This window comes from Sinohyriopsis cumingii, chromosome 17 (genome assembly GCF_028554795.1).
Source record: "Sinohyriopsis cumingii isolate HCF-2022 chromosome 17, ASM2855479v2, whole genome shotgun sequence".
NCBI classification, from domain to species: Eukaryota; Metazoa; Mollusca; class Bivalvia; order Unionida; family Unionidae; genus Sinohyriopsis; species Sinohyriopsis cumingii.
The window spans coordinates 79741209-79759187 of record NC_142977.1 but is presented as its reverse complement, the minus strand read 5'-3'; the positions used below and the strand labels follow the sequence as shown (position 1 = coordinate 79759187).

The 17979-nt window shown below is 35.7% G+C and overlaps 1 protein-coding gene across 2 annotated transcripts in view; it reads right to left on the bottom strand.

Moving 5' to 3' along the window:
• LOC149779302 (uncharacterized protein CXorf38 homolog) overlaps positions 1–17979 on the bottom strand; it is a 43736-nt gene that overhangs the window by 2901 nt on the left and 22856 nt on the right. For both annotated transcript variants that reach the window (XM_089938599.1, XM_089938600.1), the window contains exons 4-5: positions 16376–16537; positions 145–345 (exon numbers count right to left, since the gene is read on the bottom strand). Coding sequence is in view for 1 of the 2 variants with exons in the window: in XM_089938600.1 (XP_089794726.1) it covers positions 145–333 (189 nt within the window). In the remaining variant the exon portion in view is untranslated. The remainder of the gene's footprint in view (positions 1–144; positions 346–16375; positions 16538–17979) is intronic.

Genomic DNA, 17979 nt, shown 5'->3' with positions numbered 1-17979 from the left:
ACAAATTTGGCTTTGCCTGAACCACTTGTTTCAGCTATCAAAATGTTAAACGAATGGCAAAAATATAATAATAATAATAATAATAATAATAATAATAATAATAATAATAATATTATTATTATTATTATTATTATTATTACTCACAGTTTCCAGTTCAGACCAGCGTTCTCTCAAATCAGTTACCAGCTGCTGATCCTGACTCTCAGGTATCCAATCTGTTGCACTTTGCAGATATTTTACTTCTTTTTTCCTTTGAAAAATTTCTTTTGAGTGCTGGCTTCTGATCTCTTTCAACGATTGAAAGTTGTCTCCAAATGTGATTGCCCCCTGCATTACATCTGAAACCTGATTCGGATGAACGTTTAAGGAAATTTTTACAATTATAACATTTATGTAGACATGAATAATAATAATAATAATCATCATCATCAAAATCATCATCATCATCGACCCTCAAAGGGACCGGCCTTATTATCTAGGCTTGAATATTCCCCGAAATCAAGGATTAGATGCTTCTTCAGGCTGCCTATTGTGAAACCATCTTTGATATTCTTAAGCAACTCCATCAAACTAAAGCTTCATGACGGTATGACCACTTGCTTAGAAGGATTAGTGATGTGGTTGCCATATCGGATCTCTCAGCGACACTGTTCTCATTCACGACCAACTTGACACCTTAAGAAATCTTTCAGCGGAAATACTATGTGAATACAAGCATTCATTCAGGAGAAGCTACAAAAAGATTTACAAGATGGCCCGTTGTGGTGGCCATATTGTATGTCCAAAGGGTGCTATTCTCATCATGGACCAACCAGATATTCTACGAAGCTTTACACTGAAAACCGTACCTACATACGACTGTGCGATCAGGGGCAACACTAATAAGATTTACAAGATGTCATATCAATACCATTTTCATTTAGTACCAATTGGACGTGACAAGTAGTCTTTCAGCAAAAAATCTATGTCAGCATGATTATTCATTTAGAAGTGGCAATGATATGTTCAGGACGATGATTATGAAACCAAATCTTGTTGGCATTAATATAAAGGACTTGGATCTGATGCCAGCGGCCAGGAAGTGGAAGGGTGATCGAAATAGATGTCGTCATGAACAGAAAAAACCCCAAAGAGGCTGACCTGATTGATAAAACTGATGGATTTTAAGTTAGTAGATTTACCATTGTGAAAATGTTATGATCGTCGAGGAAAGGAATACTGTGTAAATACGTTTTTTCTTCAAACAAAAAAACAATTGTGCGGAAATCCGCAGCAAATCAAAAGGAGAAAATGTTGGTTTACTGCTAAACTTAATGAAAACTATGAAGGGGATTGAAAAATAAAAAAAAAATATTTTATACAAGTAGCAGATTCTGCTGTGTTTATGAATTCTCTATGCGAGTGTGCGTATATATGTCTAAATGTTTACACTAATTTTTAATTCTGTTGATCTCAAGTTATATTCAATATTAAGGTGGGCAAGCAGAAAATATAACCACATTGTTAATAGTAAAAATGTTTCATGCATATAAATAACTGCTGAATAAACAAGCAATACAATTAGTTCCACTTTCTCAAAATCTATTTTATGCGCATTCGTCCGAGGCGACACTTTATATTGGAGATAATCATTTTTGAATTGTTACGAATCTATTGTCTTAACTGAGGTAACAGAAAAGAATGAAAACCATAAAGTTTTGTAAATGTCACCAAATAATTTATTATCCTGGAATAAAAAGTAAAAATTTAGAAAAAGAACTCACAGTATTATAAATTAAAGTCCAAATAGTCCTAAACGTTGAATCACAAGTTCAAATATATAAAATTGCTATTGAATTCTAGTGCTGTTCCAAATAAATTCCAATATTGAATGTGTTGATGTGTCTGTATTCTCGAATGTGCTAATGTGTCAATGGCCTAAAATGTAGCGATGTGCAAACAGTCTTTTGATGTATTACAATAATAAAATCCAAAATGTCATGGACTGAGCTCACCATAATTCCAAATTAATGATTTAGTCCAAGAATTATCATTGAACACATTGTAATTCCAGTGAACAATTGAAAAAATAAATCCATCCAAATTATAAACTGAACACAAAAATAAGACTGATTCCGCTTCAAATATTAAGGCAAGAGTGAGTAATTTTCAAGTAAACATCACTGATATAAAAGCGAAGACACAATAGTCGAGCCATGATGTTGGTCATTCTCTTTCTAAAACATTAAAAGCTGTCAACAAGTTTAGGAATTTACAAGTGAAAATCTAATATTCTACATTCAGATAAAAGTAAACATGTGTACGTACATTACAAATGATTGGAATATTTAATATATAATCATAGAAGAACGTTTCTCACCCCTTCTATAATGTCGATCGATCGATCGATCAATCGATCGATCGATCGAGAGAGAATATCACAATTTTCCGTTTATCCCAACCAGAGGGGATGCAACTAATTTGAGGCCTGTACTATATGCTCTGCCTTGTAGCCAAGGAAGGGACATTCATGGCGCCATTCTAAAGAAGGAAGCCATGCTCCAAAGCCCCTCATGGGGAATAGTGGGACTGACCCTACTAGTTTATCTTCTAGGTTTAGAAAGTCTGAAAAGAATACAGTCCCTCTTAGTTTGTATTTGTTTCCGGCCGGAGGGAACGAAACATTTTTGAGACCTTTTATATCTACCCAAGCTAGAATCCAAGGGAGTGACATCCATGGTGTCGTGAAGGGATAACTCAGGGCTGCACTCACAAACGAAAGAAAAGAAACGAAGGAGATACTGATCGGACCTTCTAACATAGGGCGAGTACATGCTTACTTCCTATTCGGAAGAGGTTTATCGACCTGCTCCCAATCCTCACAGCAATAAAGGGATCCCATTGACCGGTATTCGAATCTCGGTTGCAGGTCACCAGGTAAAGACTGGTCCGGATATGATGAGCTTATGGAAGAGTCATATCTGGTGTATTAGAACGAAATTGCTCCGTTCTATATTGGGATGGAACGAACCGCTAGTCACCCTGACCGGGACACAACCTAGAAAGGATGATGCTCCTCCCTACCAGAGCGTGCCATTTGCTATATTTGTATGTTCATCCTTTTGGAAAGAACCATGATATGACGACATCAGATCTAGCCCCAGAGATCATTGGGCCATATAAGATTCCGAACAACATAAGTCTCAGAACATTCTTGCCCATTAATGGTATTATTCTGAACCAAAATAAGGAAAGATCCATATCTCTGCGAGGAATGGAAGGAGTTGAAATCAATGAATGTGCATTTTTGTTATCCAAAAAAAAAAACGATATGTTACACCCACGAATTTGAAGTGAAACACAATTTTGATACTGTTTATTAAACATTAATGTATTTGCTAAGATAAAACATATCCTAAAGTTTTATAGCATTCTTGAACAGATGGTACAGTTGTCTGTTTATTAGATTTTTCGTAAATTACATCTGCTTTCAAATATTTTAAACCTAATTGCTTTTCAATGATAGGGTTACAGTCAGTCCAATGAAAAATCAAAACGTACCACAAAATACTACAGAGGGGTTACAAATACATATAATTGATCTAAAATGGGATCAGATTTGTCGTAGTTGTTGTTCTTGTTGTCACGGAAATGAATAAATCCTTTTATTTATTAAATACATGTACTCGGGTTTCGTTTTTTTTATAAACGACGATACCCGAGGGTGATTTATGTATATTATACAAAGATTTCGAAATAGTGAGTTCGGTTCATCCTATTCCGCACGTGCGAAATGCTTTTGATAGAAAAACCCGAATACTTCCAGCGCACAAACGATGTCTTGCGGCATCGTCTGTGTATAAATGCCTCACCGTAAGACTAAATATTTACATTACGGAACGTCTTGTCAGTGAGCGGTCTAGTTTAAGGACTTGCACATCTTCAGTTGTAGAAGTATGTGAGTTATTAATTTCTTGTGTTTAAGTTATAAGTATTGTACTACCACGTTTATTTTTGCATATGTTCTATGTAGTTTCAGCTTACGTAGTATCATGCAAATATTTTCTATCATTGTTTGTGACTTAGCAAGAGATTTATATTAGCAGTGAATAAAGTTGTATATATAAGAAAAGTTTAGTACTGTAGGATTCTTGTCGAGCACGGTTATGTTCACTTCTGAACTTGTGTATTATTTTGTAATTATTGTGTCGATAATGTAATCTGTGTAGCTTACCGTATATAACGTCATTACGTTTTATCGTATATGCCCGTGTCATGCATTTTTCAGCTGACCAGAGTGATAGGAGTCGCAGCTGTATATCTGACCAGAGTGATCAGAGTTACTGGAGTGGTCGGAGTCGACGTGGTACAAGCTGCAGAGCTAACCATAGAAGTTGACCATAGCAGCTGTGAAGCTCAACCATAGCAGCCGTAGAGCTGAGTAAACAGTGTTGCTGGTCGAGTAGCAGGTGATCGGAAGTTGCTGACCGATATTGGTGGGCGCTGATTGCTTGGTTGACCAACCTGGAATACTGACTGCTTGAGTGACCAATGTGACTGGTAGCCAAGTGTGCTGGTGACGGAGTGTGTAACTACATACATGTAATCTTTTAGCCGTGGGCAAATCTTTGGGGTTTGTAATGCCCAGTGTGTTGTTGGGACCTTAAAGATATTTTGTACATCTGTCACTTTGTTTACTATTTGAGTGAATACATTTTTACTATGAGTAAAATACCACACTTTTTCTATTTGAATAAAACAATCTTTCTTTCGCTGTGAAATCACTCTGAATCATTTACTCCTTGTCCTTGTACTGTATAAGGTCATTTATTTGTATTTTCATTATTTATCTCATGCGGATTATCTTAAATGATCCAGTATTTGGATATTATACGCACATATTAATCTTAATTCTTTTGTCAATCAAGATATTCGTCATTAAACATTGTATTTGTCTCACCATCAAAAGTGTTCTTTCGTAAATCCGAAATCCCACCCGGTTATCTTGTTACACTTGTCGGGGACAGGAGTATCCGAATAAGTTTCCATTAGACATGACAGTTTTTTTTTCAATTTTCTTCCGAGAAAACGTTTAGTTCATAATTATGTCAAACATAAATTGCAAACTGTATGACATTCCATAATGATCAAAACATTAAAATTAACTGTATGACATGCCGAAATGATCAAAACATTCAAAATAAACTTTATGGCATGCCATCATGATCAAAACTTTCAAAATAAACTGTTTCAGAAAAAGTATAAGACAATGTGCAAAATATTGCCTATACAAGTTCTATGGACAATGTTTCAGCAAATCCTATCTGAAACTCCACTGAAAACGTTCTGTACGTTACCTTTACGAGAAACCCAAGTTTATCCTATATCTCATCTAGCTGATATTTGTCAAGAACGCTGGTGGATGATTTCAAATGAAGTTTCTTCTACTGCTGTTGATTGCATATCTTATGAAACAACTGTTTCTAGGTTTTCCAATTTTATCGATAATTGATATCACATCAGCACAATTTGTTATACAATAAAAAGTCCATATGCCATTTTTAATAATACTTTGTTTCGCGATTTGTAGGTAGTGTATTTTTAGAAAAGTATAATTATTCATTTTTAGCAATTTGAGCCAGTATTTAATGATGAGCACATATCTATTTAAATAAAGTGGATATCGGCCCAACTCTCCATATAAAAACATACTGTTGGTCGAAAGTTTAATATCTAGTAATCAGTTGCAATATTCTCTATATACCCGTTCTTTATTGTATGCTTTCGAAAAAGCAGATTTCACAGCAATAAGACAAACAACTCTTAATAGCAGGATAAAACCTTTTTTATGATAAGACCCCCAATTTACATACGATCTGCAACTGCTAACATGTCCTTGTCAGATTATTTAGATATCACAGATGTCACGGAATTAAACTCTTTTATTTATTGAATACATGGACTCGGGTTTCGTTTTTTGTGTACAACGATACCCGAGAGTGATTTATGGATATTGTGTTATTTCGAAATAGTGAGTTCGGTTCATCCCATGACGCACGTGCGAAGTGCTCTCGATGGGACGAACCGAATGCCTACATTGCACAGACTGTCTGTGTATAAATACCTCACCGTATGTACGTTTCTTTACAATAAGAAATAGTCCTGTCAGCGGGCAATCTGCTTCAAGGACTTGCGATTCGTTCCTGTGCATACATAGAAAATGCCACGTAAACAGGCTTCCGGTAGCAAGGGAGCCAAGAAATGATGCAGCTGCCTACCACAGGCAAACATGAATGCATAGGATCACAACGAACGGCCATGAACACGGACAAATATTTATGACTACGGACTACAACCCACAGATGGATATCATTCACTAAATAATCCACTGAAACAAAACCGACTACTAAAATCAGTGACGACTTGGAAATGGATTTGGACTCTGAAGTGAACATGGACTTTACCTACGCATGGATATTATTAACAAAAATAAACCACTTAAACAAAATGGACTGCCAAAAACTACGACGACTTGGAAATGGATTTAGATTCGGAGGTGAACATGGACTTTACCTACGCATGGACATCATTAACAAAAAACCACTTAAAACAAAATGGACTGCTAAAAATAGCGACGACTTGGAAATGGAACTGGATTCTGAAGTGAACATGGACTTTACTCACACATGGATATTATTAATAATAAAAACCTAATAACAGAATATTGATATATTCAATGTTTTTTATAACGAAAAACAATGATTATGGAATGAAAATGGACTATGAATGAGGACAAGGACTGACTATATGAAAGGAAACTAAATCAATACTAAACAAAACCATTTGATAGTACCTCCTAGAGGTATAACCAGTAACGAAGACTCTGTAACGGAGCCACACCCAGCATCACAAATAAACCATTAACAACAGAGTGGAACGATAAACCGCACAGAAAAATAAAATCGACACAAGGGAGGAAAGACTGTGTCGTGTATAATGGCTAACAACGGCTTCTACAACCTACGCCACAAGCGAGACCTGAACAAGACTAACCAGAGGAAAGGAGAATGAGTAAAAACCGGGACAACAGATGAACTATACCAATAAATAATACCTGATTACTTATTAAATGACCACATTTTATAAATCTTAACAGGACTTGAGAACAGCTCTAAGGTGCAAAAAAGCTAATTAACACAGATATGGAAAACAGTATACCAAGGTATACAGAACAACTAACTGAACAACAACAAAAAACACTCATACACACAGAAACAAAAATACTCACACCTCAAAAACTTACTACAAAAATACACTGTTTCGGCAATAATAATCATTTTTCAAATTATACACCAGGATTACACGGGTAATAAAAGCAAAAAGAATTTGAACTAAAATAGTGCTGTCCAACAAAACTGGGAACAAATAACAACACACTCACAACCAAGCACCACATATGGACAAAAATGACTCTGGCAAAGTCACCACGCGAAGATATAATACCTACATCAAAAGGGAGGAAAAACAACCCTGAGACTTGAATGGTCTCATGGGGGGAAGTACCAGCTTAAGTTCCAGGCTCGGATGACTTTGACCCAGGCCCATTGCCAGCTCAGGCATAGGAAAGGGACTTCGTCACCCAGCTTATATTGGGATAAAGAAACTTAAAAAATTGACGAACAAAACTGAAATAAACCCTTACAAAATTCTTCAACTAACCAAAAACAAAAACACAATACAATTGGGTGGACAGGGAAACCTACACCTACACACATTGTTTTGGCTAAATAAGGGTGCCACATCCGTGTTCTTACCAGCTGTATGTGCTTGGACGGGAACCAGAAGTGCCGACACTCGCTTCAAGGACATGAAGATCGCAAGATTACTATACACCCAAGAAACGATGCCAGGACTTTGTACAGGAAAAATAATTGTCAAAACAGACTTACAAAATGCACCCAAAATCCCAGAATTTTGCAAAAATTTTGGTCTCCCAATACAAACGTGGTTCTACAACTGCCACATGATACGTCCATGTGGCGGTTGTGGGAAAGTAGGCCACGATAGATGGCGTTGCGCTAATAAAAACAAAAAGCAGCAAGACCTTGAAGAATTAGAATTAGATCTTGATCTAGATCTAAATGAAGAAACACAAGACAAAGTAAATGCAACATATGCACAAGCTACAGCTAGCACAAGCTACAGCTAGCACAAGCCACAACAATCTCACACAACACTCCCAAAAGACAGGGAACCAGAACAACAACAGGAAACAACAAACACACAAGAAGACAAAGAACCGGAAGAACAAGCAATCACCACACCACAAGAACAAACACCAACCAGTAGTGACATGGACCCTGACACAAGCATAGAAACACCACCCAAACTGACAAAGAAAAGGAATAATAAAAGGAAAGCCAACTCTCCTAAGCAAAATGCAAACAAAAAAAGAAATACCACAGAACAAGAGACATCAACACCAATCACGACAACACAAAGAACAGAAACACCACACTCACCGGGACCAAAGAAAATAATGACCATGCTGAAAGAGATAACAACAAGTGCAACAATAATCACACCGATTCAAGAACCAAACAAGGACACAAACATGAAATCTCAAGCATCAACAAAGAGAACAGCAACAACACCACAATCGAATGATCAAAAAATACCGGAAGGACCCAGGAAATCTATCCCAAACACAAACACAACAAAAAACACAAAACAAAATGCACAGAACACAACCCAAAACAACACTAACAACAACAAGAACAACAACACAAATTAAGATTTAAGGCAATGCTTTACTTAAAGTATAAACCCCCCCCCCACAAACAAAAAAAAACGAAAGGAAATGGAAAACAAACAAACAATTTTACGAGTTATGGTTTGAAAATACTCTCGTGTAATGTAAACGGACTAGATATCATAAAAGCAAAAAATCTTATCAACCATGCAAGGAATTATAATATTATATGTTTCCAGGAAATACATGATATTAAATCCCAAACAGTAAACTACACTGAAGATAAACTTAATGCGTTATTCATAATACCAAAAGATTGTACCAATCCAAGATCTGGGGTTGGAATAATAAGGAACACAACTCTTCAAACTGACTGGAAAAACTATACAACTCCTGAAATATTTAAAGGAAGAATGCTACATATCTACACAAATAAAATACACATTATAAATACTTGTATACCAGCAAGGAAGAACCAAAAACATACATTTCTATACAGATTATCGGATCATTTACTACCTTACAAGCAAGATAACTTAATCATAACAGGTGATTTCAGTACATGTTTAGAAGATAGGGACAAAATAAACGGTATAAGAACATGGGAAAAAATAGGACCCCTGATCCATAAAGGACTAATTACAAATAATAAGTTAACTGATACATGCAGAAAATTGCATCGGACAGAAAAAGAATTTACATGTATAAGAGAAAATTCAGCGACGAGAATAGATCACATATATGTAGGCAATGAGCTAAAAGATAACATTATTGAGAAAATTGGCGACCACAATATAACAACTTTAAAAATAAAAGCTCCCAAATCCCAAAAATGGGGAAAAAGACATTGGAAACTAAACATTTAAATATTAGATTTACCGGAGTGCCAACTAGAAATACAAGATTTTCTGAACTCAGTTACTGAATATAAAATCTACTATATATGGGACGAAATCAAAAATGAAATCACTAAAATCAGCCAGAAATATTCAAGAATGAAAGCAGAAACCAATAACTTATAGAAAAGGAATGTAGGAAAATAATAGAAAAACAAGAAACAATACAAGACTTAAAAATATAGCCCCAAAAACCCTAGATAAAATCTATGACTCAAAGAATATGGGAGAAAAAATAAGAGCTGGACTACAACATGACATATTAAATATGGGAAAAACGATCTACAGGAGAGAAAAGTAAAGGAGCAGAAAAGATGATAACACAACTTAAAACAGAAATGGGGATTATAGAAGGGAAAAAATAAATATTAAACAACATTAAAGAATTTTATAAAAAATCTCTATAAATCACAAAACATAAAAGATGAGTCAATAAATGAATATACAAATAAAATCCTTTTCCCACACATCACGGAACGGGAGAAAGAAACATGCGGACAGGAAATCTCCGAAAATGAAATAGAAGAAGCAATTAAACAACTAGGAAAAAAATAAATCACCTGGGCTAGATGGTATCACAGCAGAATTTTATAAAAATTCCACATACACACCCCCCCTCCTTAAAAAAGTATACAGTGAATGTTTCATACAAAACCAAATGACGGAAAGCATGAAAAGTGGACTAATTACACTACTTTACAAAAATAAGGGAGAAAAAAAACAGACTTAAAAAATTGGAGACCGACATCACTATTAAACTTAGACTACAAAATTCTGAGTAAAGTGCTAGTAAATTGATTTAAAACTACATTTGAAGTAATAAATAAAAATCAAACATATGGTGAAAAACAATTATAGAGTATATGGAATCCAACAATTTGACTGGCGCCTTAATTCAATTTGACCAAGAAAAGGCGTTTGACAGAACTGAGCTAAATTTTATACTACACATCATTAATAAATTCGGTTTTGGACCCAATTTCTCTCAGTGGATACGAACTTTATATAAAGGAATCAAATCCCAAGTACAGGTAAAGGGAACTAAAACAGAAGCTTTCCCTATACAAAGATCAGTGAGACAAGGGTGTCCGCTGTCAATATTGTTATATGTACTAGGTATATAGACTCTCAGTTTAGCAATCCAACAAGATTCTCAAATAATTGGTATTAAAGTACCCAATATCAAGCAAGAATGTAAGACATTCCAACATGCTGACGACTGCACTAAACTTATTTCTACATTTTAATCATATCAACAATTAATAAATCAATACAACTTATTCGGAAGGGCATCGGGATCGCAAATAAACCAAGATAAAACAGAAATATTATTAATAGGGAAAGGAAGAAAAAAAAAAAAAAAAAAACGGGGACTCCCACCAGAAAGGATCAAACAACAGGTTAAGGTTCTAGGTGTATATTTAGGTAAAAACAACAAAATGCTAAACGATAAAAAATTGGAAAAAAATACAAAAACATACACAAATTTGGAATGAAAGATATTTAAATATAATAGAGAAGCGCAAATAGCTAAAACTTACTTATTTAATTCAATTTGGCATGAATTTGATGTAACAGACTTTGACATGTACTATATAAAAAATAGAATCACTAATAATTAAGAATTTTATATGGAACCAGAAAATATGCAAAATATCGAAATTTACCTTACAAAAGGAAAGGGATCAAGGAGGGATGAATATACTCAATCTGAAAAGTAAACAAATAACAAATTACATAGAAAGGATAAATAGCCTCACCTCCGATCCAGAATACCATTGGCAAGGTATATACATATACTGGTTTGGTTTCCTAATACCACACAAACAGCAAATTTATAAAAACAATCAGCTAATTAAAATCATACAACCGCCTAAAATAGTACGTAGGCAACGGAAACAATGAAAGAATATAAAGGAAACAAAGAAATATGGAACCCAAAAAATAAAAATAAAATTTATGAATTAATAAGGAATTTTAGACTGCCACCAAATAAGGTGGAAATACAACACCCACTACTCCAGTGGGATGAAATATGGAAAAGATGGGCTAAAATTAAAGACCCCCCCCCCAAAAAAAACAAGCTAGTATATATAACTATTTGCATGACGCGTGGTGGACTGGCGAAAAAGCCTTTCAAAGGAAAATTATTATAGAACACACTAAATGTCCACTCTGTAAGAAAATGTTTGACAGTAAAAAACACAATCATTTCATGTGAAAAACTTAAAAACCAAAGAACTGAAACAATTAGAGAAATAACAACAAAAAAATCTAGGTTATTTTGACTAATCTAACTTATTATACACAAACATGATAACAGATAAAATACTATATAACAAAATAATTAATTTTATATCACACGCGATAGAAATAAGAAGACAAAATGTATGGATAGAAGACAACTAATTGGTAAAGCCATCGAGAGATGAGCTAGCTAGAGAGCACCAATACCCCATGTTTTCAATCACATCCACGTGATCGGAAATTCCAATCCCTCGCAACTGGAAAGCATTATGCTAGCTTAATAGCACCAGCACGTAAAGACCATCTCATGGGAAAAGCCACACAGTGAGCTATCGTAAGAGAACTTATTGAGAGGGTCTACTTTATTTATAAACTAGTATTATTTTGGCCGCCGCCTTACGAATTATGCTTGCAGTATGATCTTTGTTTAAACATATATAGTCACAGGGCAATCCAGGATTCAGGCCACAATATGTAGGCACTCTAAAGCTTCACAAACTATTTCTACTAACATACTCAGCCAAATCCAGGCAATGTTGGCAGACGACCCCGAAGAATTTGAAACTTCCACGCTGGCAGCGGCCCTGGAAGTATCATCATCCAGCGGCGATGAAGCTGAGGAACCTGCACCACCTAAACAGAGTGGAAAAAAGGAAGGCTCTATTTACCGGAATATGGGACTGGGAAAGGCAATTGATGATATCAAAAAAGCGGGCCACTTCGTCAATGCAATCCAATACATTAATTGGCGCTCTCTTGGTACACAGAAACCACGACCGGCACAATGGCATTATGGAGTCAGAATTTTGAGCCAATTCTATTATGAAGCTTACTCAGAGTTCTCCTTGCGCCAGCTGACCGAGGCGGCTAAATACATCGCTAAACTTCGTGGTTATGCCTTTCCTGGGGAAACTAACGAAGAAAGCAAAACAGCCCAGCTATGCAGGGAAGCAGAGGACAGACGGGGAATGTTTGCCTAAAAACAAAAAGCCCTTCTTAGGGCTACTAAAATTGCCTGTAAATATCTAATAGGGATCCATTTTGGCTTGGTATCCCTCCTAGATCAACTAATCTTACATCTGAATTGATCTGTTTTGGTACCGCCGTTTAAATTCTCACACTTACTCTTTTACCATGCGTTACTCAACTGCTATAAGTCGTTTAGACTTGACCGATTGGTTTTTAATTTCAATAAGTATGTACACTATGTACACTAAATTCAAACTTGTTCGGAAAATTTATTTAAAATTTATAACTCTTATGATTTGATTAATTGCAGAGGTGGCTAACACATTATTGGTATATTTTGTCCATTAGTAAAACTGGACATGATTTGGAATAAGTACGGGCTGGCGTTTTGGGGAGTACATGACATCCATGGCTGGCTTACCGAGTACCTTTCCTCCTTTACCACGCTCGGACAACGTACACGTGGCAGTATGTGGAACGATTTCCACCTGCCACAAGACCAGGTGTCCTAATGTGACGTCATCGCTGCCGACCAATCGTAGCGGGCGTCACATACTGCTTGGGTTGACACCTGGGGCATTTCAATCCAGCTAAGAAACATGAGTGTGTGGTGTGACTATTCCCACTCATGTTTATTAGCCTTTCAGTCAGGTTGTTAAGGACTAGTTAGTCCTACACCTGAGTGGCTAAATTAACAAGTACTCTGTGAGTACATAAAAGCATGGGGGATGAGGCTCCTTTACCTTCCACCAGGAGTAATTAAAAATCATGCAGTGCGTGAATAAACAAGTGGTACATGTTCAAAAGAACGAAAACCACTATAATCCAACTAACCAACCAACCAACTCTAAGGAGGGGGTCCAAGGAGGGCCTTGTGACTAAAACACTAAAAAGCATCATATACAAAAAGAAACACGCTGAAACAATAAAACCCCTTTATAATAAGTATATATACTAAGGTACCATACAACAACTGAAAGATTATACAACTTTTCTGATATTTTAATCTTTTCTCTTTGAATATATTTCGAATTAGACAAAACTTTAATAAGGACGCGTACAACAAATTTTCGATCTTCTGTTGCGGCTACCCTCTGTCGTACTGAAGAAATAATTCTGGCTAATTTAACAAGAAACTGTTAACATGGGCACTTGAACGCCCTTCAAAACTAGCTGCCATGTTCTCAGGAACACACAGACGTATCAACCACGGCATCCCACTGAGCTGAGCAACTAAACTGTGTCCGATAATGTGTAAATGCATCCCTGACAACTACGCAGAGAAATGATCTAAATCCAACAACACCAATCTCTATAACCATACATACAATCCGACGAAACAATCTCTTTATAGGAACAACTGGAAATAACATGGAATAATAAATAATCATTTTAGATTAGAGCAATTTAACTGATAAATAATAAGATTAAAGTTAATAGCAAATAACGCTAATACCAATATAATATATATCAAACTTTTATCTAGATGTTTTCCATTACGTCCGCGTGATGGAGAATTTCAATCCTACCCTAATTCACCCCTTGTCTTTATATTTGCTAAATTGGTCTTCAAATATTTATATAAAAAAAGCCACTTAACTTTACAGAGTGGCTTATAGCCATTTTTAACTCGTACTATTCAATCAAGGAAAATAAAGACAAACAAAAAATGCAAACAAGCACAATCATATCAGTGACATCAATAGTCGGTAAATCTAGACCTGAATTTTTTTTATATGAATTGACTCTTTACTGGTAATTAAATAAAACACAATTACCATAATGCAAAAGATTCGTGTTCTGGACCAAAACCTGGCGTGCATTGTGTTTTCGCTTTTGTAATCACTTGTATTATTATACTGAATATTTAGTTTCATGTCATTAGAAAATGGATGTTTCAACAGTAATGCACAATGTATCTATGTTGGTAGTACGCAGCTTCATTTTGACACCATATTTTCTCTTTTGCTTCTTGTAACAGAAATCGTACATCAGCAGTTTACATATATTACTATAAAATAATCCCCAGACACTCTTTTATCTGCTTGTTCTTTAAACTAATACTATATCTTCATATTTATTCCTCTATTCGGAAAATTAAAGATCGTTTTGAGGTTTAAAATACTTGTTTTTGCAGTGTATACATTAACATGAGTTCTTTTTCTTAAATGTTCCATCTGTTTTCTAAAGAGAGAATTGACATTTAACATTACAAAGTATTTTTCGAAGACATTAGTTGAATTTATTCTCAGAGATGTACTTATATTATGCATGGTTTTAACGATAACCTTGATGGATTATGGGCACTCAATACAAAGAATTATTCCTATCTCAGATTACTAAACACGTGTACCTAACAATATTCAGATAATTCCCTGAGTTAGAAAATTAACGAGGGTCCATTACACGAAACTAATCCATGACAGAACATAGTCTCGTAAATGCTTTACATTATGACACTCGCTCTTAGAAACTGGCTAATTACTAGGGCTGAGAAATATCTTAACAATATCAACTCCCAGAGTCAACAAAAAATCGATAACATATAACAAAGCCATACACAGAGACGTAAATACAAATAGTACATACTCAATGTTTATTTAGTTGACACGATTTACTGCACTGATAAGTAATGCTCTGGGTCAAATTTCTTCCTAATAAATTTTGTTAAGCAATTAAAAATTATACCGTAAATGAACGTTCTATTTATTTTCTCTGTGACTTTCTGAACAAGGGAACTAGCATTAAATAGAAACCCACTTATACATAATATGATACAGATGTGTACAATGCACGTTTGGTTTAAGTGTATCCAATGATAGTGAAGGTGTAGGGCACCCAAAAGGACAACGAAATTAAGGATATCATAAAGATCCTAATGCTCAGACATGAAAATAATAGTCATAATAATAATAATAATAACACTACTACTACTTCCACTGGTGATGCTGCTACTACAACTTCTGCTACTGCCACTACTAATACTACTAATAATAATTATAAATGATTTAATATAATAATAGGTAAGTTCTAATGTTTGTTACCTAGAAATTTCAACAACAATAATAATAATAATAATAATAATAATAATAACAATGACAATTTTAATGGTACCACTGAAGATCGACCTACTTCAGAAAATGGCACTTGTTGGACAGGAAGAATAATATGCACCTTCAAAATAAAAAAAGAATAAATTACAATAATTACAGAGAAGATAATATAATTTATTATTATTATTATTATTATTATTATTATTATTCACAGTTTCCAGTCCAGTCATGCATTCTTTAAAATAAGTTTACAGCTGCGGATCCTGACATTCAGGTATCTAACTTCTGCGTTACTTTCCAAATCAAATACAATTCGTCCTTGCTTCGAGTGTTTCCCAATAATTCCTTTACTACTAGTACTATTACTACTACTACTACTACTGCTGCTACTACTACTACAACGCACAGTTTCCAGTTCAAACTTGTTTCTCTAATTCAGTTTCTTGCTGCTGACGTGTCCAAATTATTATTCCACTTACTGCGTTATAAAAATGTATCTCCGCTGATTGAGCTTGGTCGTTTTCCAATGAGTCAAATCTGCCTTTTAGTGTTTTCACGTCATTCAGTACCTCTGATACCCGATTCTGATGCGCTTTTAACTCTTGTTCTCGGTAACATTCATCTATGTCTTTTGTCTTCAGCTTTTAAAAGAAATGATAGCAATTATAACATTATTGTAGAATTTAAAACATCGAACACTACTGTATTAGTACTATTGCTACAAGAACAACAACAACTACTACAGCTATTATTATTATTATTATTATTATTATTAATGCCAGCACTTAGGCTGGGAACCCGGAACTGCGGACCATCACACCAGGACTCTCGGAAAATCGGCAATACGTAAACTACGCTCGGAAGACAGCCGTCATCAACAATGCAGGCCTCCAGATGAGCCAAGAGAGCAAGGCATTGGTTTCTCTATCAAGAATAGTCTGCTTAGCTCCACTTTACCTCCATCAGAGGGAACTGAGTGGATCCTCAAACGTCAGCTTCAGACATAAACTGGATTGATCATCCTGATCAGCGCCTACACACCAACTTTGACGACCTCGTCGGAAGTGAAAGAACAGTTTAACGTCGAGCTCAATGTTACCATTGGAGAAGTCCCCTTGCAAGAGCCACGGTTAATCCTTGGTGACGTCAGTGCCAGAATCGGTGCAGACCATAGCTCCTGGCCAAACTGCTTGGGACATTTCGGGAGGAGGAGTGTCTCATTGAACTCTGCCGCCAACAGTTTTGCCTTCAGCAACACATCCTTTTAAGACCAAGCCCCAGTACAGTGTATTGGAGACACCCCGGATCCAAGAATTGGTATTAGCTTAGCCTCCCCCTCTCAAGGCACTCTAACCTTAGCGGTGTAAAGATAGCGTGCAGTTACCATGGCGCAAACTATGACACTAATCACACAAAACAAGACTGCCTCGCTGAAGACTATCAGCCAGAAAGATCATAACAGACTGTCCAAAGCAGATGGAACGTTTGGTGGAGCATTATTCAGTGTCCTATTAAAGAGACAACAAGGCCTGCCCTTGGAAACTTCCCCGGAAAATATGGATTAGTAGCTTAGGTTTTCAAATGTGCCAAGGAAACCCTCGTCATAAAACTGCACGAACTCATTTACCAATGATGGAATGAAGACGCAGTACCTCAAGAAAAGAAAGATGCCATTATTGTCCCCCTCTTCAAGATTAAAGGTGACAGGAGAGACTGGAGCAACGATTGTGGCATTTCCGTTTTTAGCATTGTGGGGAAATTCTTTGCTTAGGTTGCTTTGAAGAAGCTCCAAGTGTTTGCCGAAAGAGTCTATCCAGCGTCACAGTACGGCTTTAGAGCTACGAGATCCACCATTAACTCTCATTAAGGACCAACTAGATATCATAAGAAGTGTAAGTGAAAACCATACCAGCATGCAACCGTCCGGTCAGGCGTGGCTTTAACAAGATTTTGAAGATGTTATATCAATATCATTTTCAGTAAATACCAAATAAACATGACAAGTAGTTTCAGTAAATACCAAATAAACATGACAAGTAGTTTGTCGATGAAAATATCATGTTAATATGATTTTCCATTCAGA